Source organism: Narcine bancroftii, chromosome 3 (genome assembly GCF_036971445.1).
Source record: "Narcine bancroftii isolate sNarBan1 chromosome 3, sNarBan1.hap1, whole genome shotgun sequence".
NCBI lineage: Eukaryota > Metazoa > Chordata > Chondrichthyes > Torpediniformes > Narcinidae > Narcine > Narcine bancroftii.
This window is the reverse complement of record NC_091471.1, coordinates 256,610,695-256,627,950: the sequence shown is the minus strand read 5'-3', so window position 1 is coordinate 256,627,950 and position 17,256 is coordinate 256,610,695. Positions and strand designations below refer to the sequence as shown.

At 46.3% G+C, this 17,256-nt stretch overlaps 1 protein-coding gene across 2 annotated transcripts in view; it reads right to left on the bottom strand.

Moving 5' to 3' along the window:
• LOC138758567 (adhesion G protein-coupled receptor L1-like) overlaps nt 1-17,256 on the bottom strand; it is a 674,108-nt gene that overhangs the window by 161,800 nt on the left and 495,052 nt on the right. For both annotated transcript variants that reach the window (XM_069927669.1, XM_069927668.1), the window contains exons 7-8: nt 6,325-6,621; nt 3,792-3,895 (exon numbers count right to left, since the gene is read on the bottom strand). In XM_069927669.1, the coding sequence (XP_069783770.1) occupies nt 3,792-3,895; nt 6,325-6,621 (401 nt within the window). The remainder of the gene's footprint in view (nt 1-3,791; nt 3,896-6,324; nt 6,622-17,256) is intronic.

Genomic DNA, 17,256 nt, shown 5'->3' with positions numbered 1-17,256 from the left:
TAGATCAGTGGCGGGAAGCCCCAAGGGTCGCAAGTCAGTGGCGGGAAGCTACAAGGGTCACAGGATAGTGACAGAAAGACTCAAAGGGCACAGATTAGCACCAAAAAATTCCCCCGCACCTCCCCCCCACCCCCACTGTGAGTTCACTTTTGATGGAGTAAGAGAACTTCCTTCATTGAATGATTAAAACGTCATCCACAGGACGTAAACACTATTCACAACCTCCATCCCCAATTACCTCCGAGATGAAGTGATAATTAAGATTGGACCACAGTGGTGGGTCTGGAGTCACATTAGGAAGCCAGATGGAACTTCAATGGCAGTCTGGTAGCATCGTGGTTCAAAGGACCAATTCTATTTTAAATTCCACATTCATGTTTAAATTCTCCATCTGCCATGGAGGGATTGTCTCTGGATCAATGGCCCAGAACACTCTGGCTCACTCTGCTACTCAGCATATTTTATAGATTTGTAAATATTGTTTGAATACATTTAAATATTAGGCATTTTATTTATAAATTATAAACATTCAAAAAAAATTCTCATGTTTTAACAGGTCAATTCACTTTTAAATAGTTTTTAAGCTATTCCCACAAGCAGTGAGAATGCTGAACGACCAATGCAACTCCACACACGAACCATCTGAAACTCTAATATTCACCAAACAATCTTTATTTATGTATAATATATTTGTCCTGTAAATATATTGTTTGTCTGTATGTGTGTTATGTCTGGTTGTGCGTCTGCGTGTTCGGCACAGAGGACCAGAGAACGCTATCTCGTCAGGTTGTCACTTGTGCAATCAGATGACAATAAACTGGAATTTAAATGTTTCTGACTTGCAAGAGTTCAAGTTTCTTGAGATTGAAAAGCAGGTGAGGCCAGCTGGTGTAGCACTGCCACAAAAACCTTCCTCAACAGTCTCGCAAGTCTCGTGAGTTCTGTCACTTTCACCACCAACACCCACCCTCCCCCCAAATCAGGGCACAAGGTCTTGCTGTTGGGTTTGAAATTTTGCCACAGGTTCTTCCTGAGGGAAGAATCCAATATTTCTTTGTAAATTTATATCTATGAGGGGTGGGAACTGTGCTTAAAGTCTGGCACGGGGACACCAATATCACTGAGTGTAAAGCCCTGCAAAAGGTAGTGGACACAGCCCAGGACATCACAGGCATAACCCTCCCCATCATCGAGAACACCTATGGGGAACATTGCTGTCAGAGAGCCGCAGCGATCATCAAGGATCAACACCACCCAGCACACGCTCTGTTCTCGCTGCTGCCATCAGCAAAAAGGTACAGGTACACAACCTATTATCCGGAACCCTTGGGGGAACAATGTGTTCCGAATTCCGGATTTTTCCGGATTTCAGAACAAACGGCAACTACCCCAGATTTAAGCCCACCCAAATTGTGCTGCCGTATCCATCCCCTTCCAGTCATGCTGTCGTCTCTCTCCTCCTCACCCACCCTAGTCATGCTGCCGTCCCTCTCCCCCCGGCTTGACTGTGTCGCACTGCCATCTCTCCCCCCCCACCTAACCTAGTCGTGCTGCCGTCTCTCTCTCTATCTCTCTCCCTCTGCTGTACCAGCACCATGAAAAAAAATGCCAGTTTTTGGAGCTTTCAGGATCTTAGATGTCCAGATAAAGGATTGTGTATCTGTATAGGCGCCATAAGGCTCGCAGATTCAGGAACAGCTGCTACCCCTCTACTGTCAGATGCCTCAACAACAAACTCAATCAGGGACTCATTTAGGGACCCTTACTTGTGTACTTCCACTTTTTTTTAATCTCTGTATTTCATTTCTTTATTTGTTTACATGTATACGTAACTTCTTGAATATAGTTTTTTGCACTGCCAATAAATGATCATTCTTCCTCGCCCACAGGAAAAAGAATCTCAGGGTTGTATGTAATGTCATGCATGTTCTCTGACAATAAACCTGAAATCTGAAATCAATGGCGTGTGTAGGCAATCTATTTCTGGCCACTAACTTTGAGCCATAATCAGTTTGGTTTTGTTAATACATTAATTCTTAAATCCAGATTAATTTTCCCTTTAAGTACTTTATCACCCGGAAATAATGACACAAAATTGGTCCATTAGGTGACATTAGGTGACTTACAATTCCTGGCTGCAGTGTTATTTGGCAATTTGCATACATCAGAACAATTAGGCCAGCTAACCTTCTCTACATTATCCTGATGTTTCCTCTCCTTCCAAAAGCAGAAATCAGGACGAGACTTCATCCATTCAGGCTGAATAAATGCTGGTTATTCTATGTCTGAACTCTGCCTCCTCACCTCCATTCTCCAAAACCCTAATGACCTTTCCCAATAAAATTTATGATTGCATCAATGTGGACCCTCCACGCCGATGCAATCTCGAAGAAGGCTCACCAGCGGCTGTACTTTGTGAGGAGATGTCACTGAAAACTCCTCAAAAGTGTCTGCAGGTGGACCGTGAAGAGCATTCTGGCTGGTTGCATCACTGCCTGGTACGGAGGCTCCAACTCTTACAACAAGAAAAACTCCAGAGGGCGTTAACTCGGCCTGCGACATCACAGGCACCAGACTCCACTCCATCGAGGACATCGACATGAGGCGGTGTCTTAAAAAAGTAGCCTCTATCCTCAAAGACCCCCACCACCCAGGCTATGCCCTCTTCACTCTTCTACCATCGGGGAAAAGGTACAGGAGCCTAAAGACGAGCACTCAGCGGCACAAGGACAGCTTCTTCCCCGCTGTCATCAGATTCCTGATTAATCAATGAACCAAAGACGCTGCCTGACTTTTTGTGCACTATTATTTTATAGTGATGTTGTAAGATGGTTATAATATGAATGTTTACACTGTGACGCTACTGCAAAACATCGAATGTCATGACTTGTTCATGTCAACAAATCCTGATTCTGAATTTTATCTAAGGGCACCATAGTTAGCTATTACAGTGCTGGCGACCTGGGTTTGAATCCAGTGCTGTCGGTAAAGAGTTTCTACGTTCTCCCCATGTCTGCGTGTGTTTCTTCTGGGTGCTCTGGTTTCCACCCACCCTCCACATTGTACGGGAGTTGTACACGAATTGATCTGTTTGGGGGGGGGGCACAGGCTCATAGGTCAAAAGGGTCTGTATGACTAAATTTCAATCTTGACTTTATACAACAGTATTTTGCGTATGTCTCACACTCCCACGATCCTTTGATTGAAGAGGTGATTCCAGTCATCACAGCTGAATGGTCCAGCAATCCACTTTCGGATTGCCGTATCCATCTCTGCGCTCTCCAATCAGAGGGTAGGATTTCACTCCAACGGCCTCCTCTCATAGAAAACATAGAAGATAGGAGCAGGAGTAGGTCATTCGACCCTTCGAGCCTGCTCCGCCATTCAACGAGATCATGGCTGATCTTAAAGTTCAGTACCCCGTCCCCGCCTTCTCTCCCCATCACCTTTCCTCCTCTGCTGACTCCAAATGGTTATGGGGCAACACGGTAAGCGCCACGCTCTTACAGCGCCTGTGACTCAAATCCGCCACAGTTCATGAGGAGTTGGCACATTCTCCCTGTGTCTCCCCAGAGTGGGGGGGCTCCAGTTTCCTCCCACCCTTCAAACTGTATGGGGGCTGCAGGTTAATGGGGTGTAATTGGGCGGCACGGGCTCATGGGCTGGAATTCTAACCTTTAAACAGACTCCTGAAATAAAGCCTAATGTTTATTCAATGGTTTTGAACTTATATTTTTTACATGACTAATACGTTTCAGCTACTTGTTGTCTCTCTGCTCAACTGCGATTACCTTTTGTGCTACCTGGTTCACCCAGGGGGAGGTGCAGTTGCTGAAGTCAGGTCCTCGTGGGCTCCAGAGTCCCAGTGAAACCAAGCAAAGGTAGGAGGCTATACCTGCAAAATAGAGATGCTTGTTGTAGGTACCCTGGCCAGCACTCAATAAGTGGAGGAATTGACACCGAGATTTAACCTTGGGCACTGATCGCCAGCTGCCTTGTTTTTATAAATCAAGAAAATAGGAGCAGAAGTATTTAAATCTGCTCCACCATTCAACATTCTCATGGCTGATCTGGCCGTGGACTCAGAGCTCCAACTTCCTGTCTTTTCTTGGGTATATTCAAGGCAGGCTTTTGTTTCGCCAGGGCATCAAAGGTTATGGGGAGAAGGCTGGGCAGTGGGGCTTAGGGGTGAAATGGGTCGACTCATGATTGAATGGCTGGGAAGACTCGGTGAGCTGAAGAGCCTATTTCTGTTCCAGTACCTTATTGCCTTTCCCCTACTGCACAAACATCTATCGAGCTGTGTCAGAAATATTTTTTTAATGTGTTTTCCCAAGGAACCCAGGGGAAGCTGAGAATTTCACAGAATCACCGCTCTCTGGGAGAAGCAGTTTCTTCTCATCTCAGCCTTCAATTGACTCCCCAAACCTGAGGCCACATTCCTTAGTTCTAGTCTCACCTGCCAGTGGAGACGACTTTCTTGCTTCAATCTTATCTATTCATAATTTCTCTCGTTCGCCAGTGAATACAGTGCCAGGCAAGTTAATCTCTCTTCATAAGCTACCTCCTCATAAGCTACCCTCTCACAACCTACCCCCTCACAATCCACCCTCTTACAAGCCTCCACCACACAAGCTTCCCCCTCTCGCTTCTCCCTCACAAGCTACCTCCTCACAATTTTACCCTTCACAAGCTACCCCCTCGCAAGTTACCCCCTCACAAGCTTCCCTCTCATGCTATCCCCTCACCAGCTTCCCCCTCACAAGCTTCCTCCTCACAACCTTTCCCTCACTCTACCCCTCACAAGCTACCCCTCACAAGCTCCCCCCTCACAAGCTTCTCCTTCACGAGCTACCCCCTCACAAGCTACCCCCTCACAACCCTCCTCCTCTCGCTTCTACCTCACAAGCTACCCTCTCACAAGTTTCCCCCTCACAAGCTTCCACTCACACTCCCCCTCACAAGCTACCCCCTCACAAGCTTCCCCCTCACACTTACCCCTCACAAGCTACCCCCTCACAAGCTACTCCCTCACGAGCTACCCCCTCACAAGCTTCCCCCTCACACTTACCCCTCACAAGCTACCCTCTCACAAGCTTCCCCCTCACAAGCTACCCCCTCACAAGCTAACCCGCTCAAGCTTCCCCTCACAAGCTTGCCCCTCACAACCTACTCCCTCACAAGCTTCTCCCTCACAAGCTTCTCCCTCACAAGCTTCTCCCTCACAAGCTACCCCCTCAAAACCTATCCCCTCACAAGCTTCCCCCTCATGCTTCCCCTTCACAAGCTACCCCTTCACAAGCTTCCCTTTCACGCTTCCCCCTCATGATTCCCCTTCACAAGCTACCCGCTCACAAGCTTCCCTCTCACAAGCTTCCCCCTCACAAGCTACCCCCTCACAAGCTACCCCCTCAAAAGCTTCCCCCTCACAAGCTATCCCCTCACAAGCTTGTCCCTCAGAAGCATACCCCTCAAAAGCTACCCCCTCACAAGCTTCCCCCACATCTCTGGCATAAACCTGGTGAGCTTATTCTGCTCTGCCCCCAAAGTCAGCATTACCTTGCTTCAACAAGGAGAGCAGCACTGCCCTCAGGACTCTGGGTGTGGCCTCACCAGTGCTCTGTACCATTTCATAATAACCTCAATGTTCTTACATTCAATCCCTCCAGCAGTATTGGCAAAATCTCCTTCTCGATTACCTGCAAACCAGCCTTTTGCATTGGATGCACCTGCTCTCTTGCCCGAATGCACAGCAGCATCTTTCACCATTGGAATCATAATCAGAATTATTTTTTTCTTCAAAAGGAGATGATCTTGCATTTACTACCATGGTAACCCATCTGCTAGACCCTTGCCTACCTCTAAACCACTTTCCATGTTCTTCTCGCCAGTGGAACTGACGAGTTTGGGAGGAGAAGACGGTGTTGTCCAAGAAGCCTGTGTGCATTGCTGTCGTGTATTGCATAGAGAGTGGGGCCCACGGGCAAGATATATTGGTGGGGTTAGGGAGGAGGTGGATGGACACCGAATGCTTCAGATGGTGGGTGATTTGTGCGGCAGGGCAGGCAGAGCCAATCAGCACCAGGGCATCCCATCTCAGGCATCACCCAGAGGCAAGATTTGTGCACGTACTTTGAGACCAAAAACTGACTCTTCCTCAATAGATTTCTGTACTTTAATCAGCACTACAAGGGGTTGTAGGTTCATTGGGTGTAATTAGGTAGCATGGGCTCATGGGCCAAAATGGCCTGTTACCGTGCTGTATGTCTACATTAAAGAAAACCCACCATTCACTATTCCGATGGTCCAGAGCTTCCCTCTTACCTTTGGTCCCTTTGGGGCATGGTCTCTCCACCAGAACACCTTGCTGAGTCGATGGCCACTTGATGCCCCGGGTCTCAGTCGGTTCACAGTACCTCTGCGGTGAAGGCAGCTGATTGGATGGAGGAGTCCGACTCGTGAAGGGGACGTTGGGAGTGATGGGATGCTTCTCAGGGACCAGCTGGTTGATGGCGCCCACTGCAATGGTGGTGAGTGGGGCTTTACGGGTGGTGGTTGTGGTGGTGACTGTGGTTGGTCTTGCTGCGCCAGTGCTGCTTGTGGAAGCTGTGGTGGCTTGTGCTGCAGAAGAAATGTCAATTATTTGTTCAGTGTAAAACATCAGATCAATACACCAGACAACAGATATTTCATAACCTTTATTGTTATCACGGGCAAGGCCAGCCTTTCAATTGCCTTTCTGACATCTCTGTCCATGGTCTCATGCACTGCCAGCATGAGACCACCTAGAAGTTGGAGGAAACACCTCATCTTCTGGCTGTGCATCGTCCAACTGAATGGCATTAACATCAACTCAGATTTCAATTTCTTCTTCCCCCTGTTGCATTTTCCCCAGCGTGTCCCTCTCTCTCCTCCCTTCCACAGCCAAAACCAATTCTCACCTCTCCTCTTACCATATCCAATTAACACCTTTTGATCTGGACTCATTCCCCTGTCATTTGTCACCCTTTCTCTCTCCAGTCTTTGTCCTGTCCTTTGCTGATACCTTGATGAAGGGCTCAAGGCCTGAAACGTCAGTCATACATCTTTACCTCCAATGGAGACCGGCTGAGTTCCTCCAGCATTTCTGCGTGATTTTCCACGAGCACAGCGTCGGCGAACTTTAGTGTTTTGCAGCATTTATGATACACCTTAGGGGTGAGGCCCTTAGTTTGTCTGGAGAAGGTTCTGCCACAGAACAATTGGGCAAGTCTAACATCTCATGCAATAGACTGTGTCTCCAACAATACAACACTCCCTTGAAACTGCCAAGTTGCATAAAACTACCATAAACCAGACATTTGATTCTGAAGAGTGTCATGTGAAGTAGCCTCCAGGCTGACAGAGAAGAAGATGTTCTCAACACCTCCTTGAAGAAATGCAACATCCAGGAATCTCATCCACAATCATGGTGGAGAACGAGAACATAGAGGTCATGTAATGTGGAGAAGGGGAATGTAGAGGTCATGTAATGTGGAGAAGGAGAACATAGAGGTCATGCAATGTGGAGAAGGGGAACGTAGAGGTCATGTAATGTGGAGAATGTAGAGGTCATGTAATGTGGAGAACGTAGAGGTCATGTAATGTGGAGGAGGGGAATGTAGAGGTTATGTAATGTGGAAAATGAGGACGTAGAGGTCATGTAATGTGGAGAATGGGAACGTAGAGGTCATGTAATGTGGAGAACGAGAACGTAGAGGTCATGTAATGTGGAGAATGAGAATGTACAGGTCATGTAATGTGGAGAATGTAGAGGTCATGTAATGTGGAGAACGTAGAGGTCATGTAATGTGGAGAAGGGGAATGTAGAGGTCATGTAATGTGGAGAACGAGAACGTAGAGGTCATGCAATGTGGAGAACGAGAATGTACAGGTCATGTAATGTGGAGAATGTAGAGGTCATGTAATGTGGAGAAAGGGAATGTAGAGATCATGTAATGTGGAGAATGAGAAAGTAGAGGTCATGCAAGGTGGAGTAGGGGAATGTAAAGGTCATGCAATGTGGAGAAGGGGAAGGTAGAGGTCATGTAATGTGGAGAACAGCGGTCATGTAACGTGGAGAAGGGAAACATAGAGGTCATTCAATGTGGAGAATGAGAAAGTAGAGGTCATGTAATGTGGAGAACGAGAATGTAGAGGTCATGTAATGTGGAGAAGGGGAACGTAGAGGTAATTCAATGTAGAGAAGCGGAACATAGAGGTCATGTAATGTGGAGAATGAGAACGTAGAGTTCATGTAAGGTGGAGAAGGGGAACGTAGAGGTCATGCAAGGTGGAGAAGGGGAACACAGAGGTCATACAAGGTAGGCACAGAAGAGCCCCGGATAAGTGGTAGAAGGAGAGCACCACCTCACAAACCCACTCCTCCAGCCACCTCCTGGGATCTGGGGAACGAATGTGTGTGCCCCACCTTGGTCTCATCAGTCACATCAGAACCCACTGTTCTGGGAAGCAGGTGTTCGCCTAGTCTGTGAAGCAGGCAATCTTGCAAAATTTCCTCGCGGGTGCCAGGCAAGGATCTTCATAAATCTGTCGGAATCTCTCAGTGTCCTTGCTCGAATTATACAAATCCCAATCCAACATATCTGACTGCTATCACTCTCTAATTTGTGGAAATGATGAGTTCTGAGAAAAATAATTTGTCAATTGAAAATGTTGGGCAAAAGGTGATGTGGGCATTTGACAGTGAATTCCATTATAAACAAAGTGGGTTGTAATTTGTTCTGATGAATAATAGCTTTGTAAAATTGTACTTTAGAAATCAAGGAATTACTGTTTACCAGGATGTTAATAGCAATGGTTCCCGGTTACACTTTTAAAGCAATAGCTGGTAATTCCCAGAGATTGCAGAAATCTTAGATTTTCATTTGAAAGAACATTTATTAAACAGATGGCAGTGGGAAGGATGAATGGACTTTCTGCTGGGCCATACCTCGTTTCTCATCAGAATTTGGCCAAGCTCCGGCACAAAAGATTGCAGGAAGTTCAAGTGTTTTACATCCACATTTCTACAGTCTTAATTTTTACTGATTGAAAGATGTGACACCAGAAAGTGAGTTGCTCCGGTTTCCTTCCATCCTTGGAAAACATACCAGGGGTGTAGTTGAATTTGGGCAGCATGGGTTTGTGGGCTGGAAGGTCCTGTTACCATGCCGTATGTTTAAAATAAAAATATTCTTTTTTTTACCAATTTTAAGCTGTATTAACAAAACTGCATCAGCAAATCCATTTAAGCATATTTATTTACATTAATTATGTGAAAAGAAATTACTTCTCTCATAGCCCAGGGCAGATTATACTTGGTGATATATAAACGAGGTTAAACAGAAACGCAGTGAAGCAACGCTTCTGATCCCACACTTTGTGAGCATCCAAATCAGAAACTCCACTCTTTGAGCTAGGTTATGGATTGTTTAGTTGAACAAGGAAGTCTGCAGATGCTGGGGTCAAGTGTGACAGCACAAACATGCCAGTGAAACTCAGCAGGTCATGCAGCGTCCATAAGAAGGGTAACCAACATTTTGGGCCTGGGTCCTACGTCATGCATGACCTGTTGAGTCTATCCAGCCCATTAATGTATTGCTATTTATTGTGGGATGTAGGAATTGAAGGAGATGAGCGTACCAATGCGATAACAACATGTCGCCCATTCCTAATTGTTTCTGCTGGGAAAAGAGTATATAAAGTATATAGATATGATTTTGGGAGATAAATTGGGAAAGGTTTGTTAGAGTAGGTCACATACAAACACTTAAAAAATATATCTTATTTGAAATACTGCAGCTCTGCCCCATGCTGGACATTTGGAGCCTTACAGCGTTGTAAGAGCTTTGAAAAATGCTCAAGAGGCTTCACTAATGGATTGTTGTTTACAAAAGGCAACAGATGAAAGAGCTTGTTGGAGCAGCATATTGTCTGCAGGAGAGCTTGCTGATGTAAGAGGGTCATGTGGTTTTGCAGGCAGAGATAGTGTAAAACAGGCTTTTTTCTCAAAGAGAGAGAGACCACTTCCACAGTGTTACAGCCAGCAGACAGTAGCTGGGACTGGAACAAGACAAGCTGGCAAGCCCATTTGGAAGACGGCCTGGTCAAAGCCCTTGTGGTTCATGCAAGAGGAGAGGACTGGCTATCTAATATTTCATTTGGAATAAGAGAAAAAAAAAAGGAACTCTGGTGACCTGAAAGAAAGAGGTTATCATCTGGAGAACCCTGATGGGGCAAGTTTCATCAGCAAGACACTGGAGTGACTGATAGAAGTACAAGGAACAACAAATCCCTCTCTGAAAACTGACAAGAACCGTCCTGAGCGGTAACTATTTACCTTTCAAGCACCAAAGCCTGGTGAACTTTATAAATGTTAAATTCTCTGCACATTATAAGAACTGAGATTGAGAAGTGAGATTGGATTGTGAACCAAAGAACTTTACGGAAGTTAGACACACATTACAGTGCTTAGAATTAGAAGGAGGTTAAGTTAGGTTAAGTAAGTTAATAGTAATAAGTTAAAGTTTGATTCTATTTTCATGTTTAAAGATAATTAAAAACAACTTTTGTTTAAGTAGCCATTTGTCTTGATGAATATCTATTGCTGCTGGATTTTGGGGTCAACTGGGCTCGTAACACTGCCCAAAAGAAAGAACCTCAGAGTAGCTGCCTTTGTTGTTTGTTGTCTATATCAATGATCTAGATCAGGGGTGTCAAACTCAAATTCACGGAGGGCCAAAATTAAAAACTTGGACTAAGTCGAGGGCCGAACTAAATATTTATTGAAAATTTTCAACAACATCTGCATATTTTCTCTTCTTTCAACATATGTAATGTTAAACTTTTTCTTATTAAAATAAATGTTTAATAATAGTTTTGGATAAACTCTTTCCAGAAGCATTAACAAATGAGAAATAAAATATTCAATAAATAATATTTCTCTATAGAGGATTTGTCAAATGTTGCTAGTGTGCTGTCGAATAGTAAAATCTGAGGGCTATTGAGAATGTGGGAGAATAACATGATTCCTGAAACAATCAAATGGGTGACTGATTGTGGGCATGAACTCTAGCAGGGTTATTTGCCATGCCCTTTTTCCATTGGTACAGATATCCCTTGATTTACACACTTTTCAAGTTTTATGCCTAATGAGCTTGTATCCAGGTGCAGGACCATTTTTAACCATGAATATATTTATCACTGTGACATGAAACTATTGGAAGATCGTTTTATCCTGAGATTAAAGTTCATAATACTTACACAGGCCTGTGTGTGGGAGGGCAGGGTTTGCGGGCGATCGGGTTGGACAACGACAGTGCGGGGGCATCGGCTCTCGCTGCAGGGCGGCATCTCAGCGGATCAGCGGCCCTGTCACCGTGAGTCGCGGGTCGGCCTGCGGCAGGGAGGGGGAGTGGGCAATGGTCCTGGCGAGGTCAGTCCCCCCCTGAGTTTCTGCCGGACCCCCCTTGACCTGCTGAGATTCTGCCGGAACCCCCTTGACCTGCTGAGTTTCTTCCGGACCCCCCTTGACCTGCTGAGTTTCTCCCGGACCTCCCTTGACCTGCTAAGTTTCTCCCGCATCCCCCTTTGACCTGCTGAGTTTCTCTTGGAACCCCCTTGACCTGCTGAGTTTCTCCCAGACCTCCCTTGACCTGCTGAGTTTCTCCCGGACCCCCCTTGACCTGCTGAGTTTCTCCCAGACCCCCTCCCCTTGACCTTCTGTGTTTCTCCCGGACCCCTCCCCCTTGACCTGCTGAGTTTCTCTCGGACCCCCCTTTGACCTGCTGAGTTTCTCCCGGATCCCCCTTTGACCTGCTGAGTTTCTCCCGGATCCCCCTTTGACCTGCTGAGTTTCTCCCGGACCCCCCTTGACCTGCTGAGTTTCTCCCGGACCTCCCTTGACCTGCTGAGTTTCTCCCGGACCCCCTTTTCTTTCCATGCCGGTGTCCCAGGACCTTTCCAGGGCAGTCTCCACGCTCAGGACCGCGCTGGGATCCCGGTCAGCGGTGGAGGAGCAGGTGAGCGCGGCTAATCCCGATCCAGCCCACGCCACTCCCGAGATTGGCGGGGAGGTTCCACCCTACCTGCCTGACCAGCCTCGCTCTCCATGTGTACGCCGGTGGCCGGCGCCCCCATCGCCCAGCGGGGAGCCCCAATCTTCCCTCCGGCGTCCCGACTCCATCTGCAGCTCCAAGAAACGCTGTGCCACTGGGGTTCCGGGCGCTGGGAAGCAGCCTTGGCTTCCCCTGACACCAGCCAGGCCGTGCTGCGGTGGGGGGATGGGCGGGGGGACACGACAGCGTGTTTATAAAACCACCCACCACTACTTTTCAAGGACCAGGATTTTTCTCTCTCTCTCTCTCTCTCACCCTGGGACACAGCGGTTACTGTGCATGCACTATACTGGCACAGCGGCCAGCGGGCCACCTCTAATACATTTTTGATATGATCTTGCGGGCCCGCGGGCCAGAGTTTGACATGTGTGATCTAGATGATAATGTGGTAAATTGGATCAGCAAGTTTGCAGATGACACTAAGATTGGAGGGATTGTGGACAGTGAAGATGGTTTTCAAAGCTTGCAGAGGGATCTGGATTAACTGGAAAATGGCAGATGAAATTTAATACAGAAATTGTGAGGCATTGCACTTTGGAAGGACAAACCAAGAAATGATATACACGTTAAATGGTAGGGCACTAAGGAGTGTGGTAAAGATACATAATTCCCTGTAAGTGGCATCACAGGCAGACAGGGTTGCAAAGAGAGCTTTTTGGCACATTGGCCTTCATAAATCAAAGTACTGAGTATAGGAGCTGAGTTGTTATGCAAAGTTGAATAAGACATTGGTGAGGCCACATTTGGAATATTGTGTGCAGTTTTGGTCACCTAACGAGGAAAGATATCAATAAGATTGAAAAAGCACAGAGAGGATTGACTAGGATTTTGCACGGACTTCAGGAAGGGAGTTACAGGGAAAGGATAACAGGTTAGGACTTTATTCCTTGGAGCATAGAAGAATGAGGGGAGATTTAATAGTTATTTAAAATTATGAGGGGTATAGATACTGTAAATGTTGATAGGTTTTCTTCTACTGAGGTTTAGGTGAGATACAAACCAAAGGACATGGGTTAAGAGTGAAAGGGGAAAAGGTTTTAGAGGAAACGTGAGGGGGAACTTCACACAGAAAGTGGTGGGAGTGTGGAACAAGCTTCCAGTTGAGGTGGTGAATGTGGGCACAATTTTAACATTTAAGAAGAATTTGGACATGTACATGGATGGGAGAGGTATGGAGGGCTATGGTCTGGGTTGAGGACAGTGGGACTAGTTTAAAAAAATGGTTCAGCAAAGATGAGAAGGGCCGAAGGGGCCTGTTTCTGTGATGTAGTGTTCTATGCCTCGAAGGCTTCTTAGTTCTTAGAACAGACTGAAGGATCTGACTTGTGGTGGGGTTGGGGGACAGTGACCTATTGGAACTGCTCCTGGCAGTCCCCTCCACTTACAATCATTGCAATTATTCTACCCTGTTTCTCCACAAAATACTTATCCCTTCCCATCGTATACTCGAAAGGGCGCAGGACTCTCAGAGCACTCCCTGTTCTTTTCAAAGAAAACTGAATTTTGGAATTGTATACGGCATAAGTAAGATCAAACCAGACGTACAACAAGTGGGATACACAGGAGGGCTTGGGTTATAGGGAGAGCCTGGATGTTGAATTGTTGGAGGACAGGACAAAAAAATTAATGAAGGCATACAGTCTTTTCTCCAGATCTAGAGGGCATAGGTTTAACGTGAGAGTGAAGAGATGTAAGAAAGGCCCGAAGGGAATTTTTTTCACTCAGAGTGTGGTCTGTATCTGGTACAGGGTGCCAGATAAAGCGATAGAAGGGGATTTGATTATGGTGTTCCAACAGCATTTGGATAGGATTGAGGAGGGTCTGCACTCATTGGAATTTAGAAGAATGAGCGGGGATCTTATAGAAATGTGTAAAATTATGTAAGGTATAGATAAGTTAGAGGTAGGTAAGTTGTTTTCATTTGTGGGGGAGATGAGAATTAGGGGACATAGCCTCAAGATTCAGGGTAGTAGATTTAGAAGATGAGGAGGAACTTTTCCCAGAGGGTGGTGAACATTGAAGCAGTGGAGGAAACCTCAGTAAATATAATTAAGAGAAGTTTAGGTAGATTTTTACATAGTAAGAGAATTAAGGGATATGGGGAAAAGGCAGTTTGGTGGAAATGAGCACATCATCAGATCAGCCGTGATCTCATCGAATGAGGGAGCCGAATGGCTGACTCTAGGTCCTATTTCAAGATTTAGACAAACCTACAGCACGGTAACAGGCCACTTTGGCCCACGAGCCTGTGCCATCCAATTACACCCAATTGACTTATACCCCCGGTACATTTTGAATGGTGGCCAGAAACCCCTGCTGACGTGGGGAATCGTACAAACTCCTCACAGATAGTGCCAGATTCGAACACCGGTCGCTGGCATTGTAAAAGGATTGCTGGAACGTTACACTAACCGTGTCACCATTATGTAGGCCAAATGCAGTCAAATGGGACTAGCCCAGAATGCCATCTTGAGATAGGATGGCCTGTTTCCTGCTGTATGGCCCCACAACTCCAATGGAATGCTTGCAAAAAAACTGGAACAGGGTGACAGAAACAAGGGAGGCCGAAATCTCTGTTGAGGCATTCTAGCTCGGCGCAATAAATCAGCCATTGTTCAAAGATACAGCTAAAGCTAATAAATTAACCTCTGCAATTGGCCATCAGGTGCCTGAAATAGACTGGATGCATGGAGGTGAAGTTCACCTGACACAGCAGAAATGGAATCAACACTCATGGGAGACAATGTATTTGTAGGCCCTGACAAAGGATATTCAACCCATCACATTAATCTGGCTCTCATTTTCCCAGATGCTCACAAGATCACAAGATATAGGAGCAGAAATAGGCCCATTCCATCATGAACTGCTCCATCCTCCCACTCAGCCCTACTCCCTAGCCTTCTCTCGTGACCCTTGAGGCCTCGACTGACCAAATATCTGTCAATCTTGTCCTTAAATACACCCAACGACCTCGCTTCCACAGCCAACTATGGCAACAAGTTCCACAGCCTCACGACCCTCTGACAAAATACATTTTTCCAGTTTTGATGCCTTTTTATCCTGAAGTTATGCCTCTTGTCCTAAACTCCCCTATACTATTCAACTTGCTGAGCTTTCCGGCTTTTCTGTTTTTATCTCAGATTTTCAGCATCTGCAAGCCTTTTGGAACACGATCTTCTGACTATAGGGTGGTACTGTACAGGAGGACTTAGGCAGCAACAAGCAAATAGGAACATTGATTTTTTTCACAAATTTTATACCAGATGGATAACAAACTAATAACAACCTCAATGTCACCAAAACCAAGGAATTAGGGGATATGGGGAGAAGGCAGGTAGGTGGAGTTAGGTCATAAATTAGATCAGCCATGATTGTATAGAATGGCGGAGCAGGCTTGATGGGCCATTTTTGGCCTACTCCTGTTCCTACTTCCTATGTTCCTATGTAACCGTATGTGGAGTTTAGGAGGGGAAAATCCAGCGGTGCACGATCTAGTGATCATTGGGGGAAATTAGAGGTGGACAGGGTGAGCAAATTTAAATCCCTGGCAGTCACATCTCAATGGGTCTTTCCTGGACCCAGCACGTGAATGGCGTTGTGAAGAAAGCACGTCAGGGGCCTCTACTTCCTCAGGAGTTTGTGGAGGTTCGGTGTGACATTGAAAACCTTGGAAAACTTCGACAGATGTGTAGTGGAAAGTGTACTAACTAAGCTCGGAGGGGAAAGCCCTGTAAAAGGTAATGGACACAGCCCAGGACAGCACAGGCAAAAGCCTCCCCACCATCGAGAACATCTACAGGGAATGCTGCCTTCGGAGAGCAGCAGCAATTATCAGTGACCCTCGCCACCCAGCACATGCTCTGTTCTCGCTGCTGCCACCGGGAAAGAGATATTTGGGCCACAAGACGTACACCGCCAGGTTCAGGAACAGCTTCTCCCCCTCCACCATCAGACTCCTCAATGACAAACTCAATCAGGGACTTATTTAAGGATTCTTATTGTACACCTTATTTATAATTGAATATTTATTTTCCTACTGCAGTTTTCTTAATTTTTTTTGTTTCTTTCTTTTGTATCCAGATCTTTCCTTGAGTACTGTTTTTAAGCCTGGCCCGCAAGATAAAGAATCTCAGGGTTGTATGTGAGATCCTGTATGTATTCTGACAATAGAAGTGAACTTACAAAGTGCTCAGCTCCAAACCTTCATTGCCTCAAAGTTTACAATTCTGTCATTCCTGTTTTTGACATCCCCCACTTCACTGAATCACCATCTCTCACCCAATATCTCTGTCCACATCCCCAAGTGCTGCATCTTCCCCCAAATACTGCAAAATGAGGAGCAGCACTCGCATCTCCACCCCCAGCTGCCATCGACATAATTTACCTGGATCGTTGTCTGATGAGGAGCGCAAAATAATGGAGGACTCCTTCCCTCCCTCCTTCCCTCTCCCCCGCCTCCCCCCCCCACTCACACAGCATCCCTCAGCTGCTCCCATCAGGAAAAAGATTCAGCACGACTGGGCTGAGAATCAGCCTCATGCCAGAGACAGGCCTCTTGCCAGAGACAGGCCCAAGTGCTGAACGACCCAAGGAACTGCTCACTGCAACCATCTGAGAGCCTCATAGCCACAAAGCATTATTTATTTTATTTTTATGTGTGAGTGTTCGTGCATATGGATGTTCATGGGCTAGGTCTAGTTGTGTCTGTTCCGCGTGCTTTGCACCGAGGAACGGAAAGCTTTGTTTCATTGGGTTGTACTTGTCTAATCAGATGACCATGAACTTGAATTGATCAGTCAATTGTTCTAAGTTTTAAAAAATGTAGTCATACAGCACGGTAACAGGCCCTTTCAACCCACGAGCCCATGCTGCCCAATTGACCTACAACCTCCCGGTACCTTTCAAATGGTGGGAGGAAGCCGGAGCACCTGGAGAAAACCCCCCACCAACAGGGGAGAACGTACAAACTCCTTACAGACAGCGTGGGATTCGAACCCCGGTCCCGATCGCTGGCACTGTAGCAGCCTTGCGCTAACCGTGCCACCCGTCCTTTTGCTCCACAGCGGCCTGGTTGCCCCTCCCGCCCTCTGGACTCATGGAGAAATTTAAAATTAGGCTC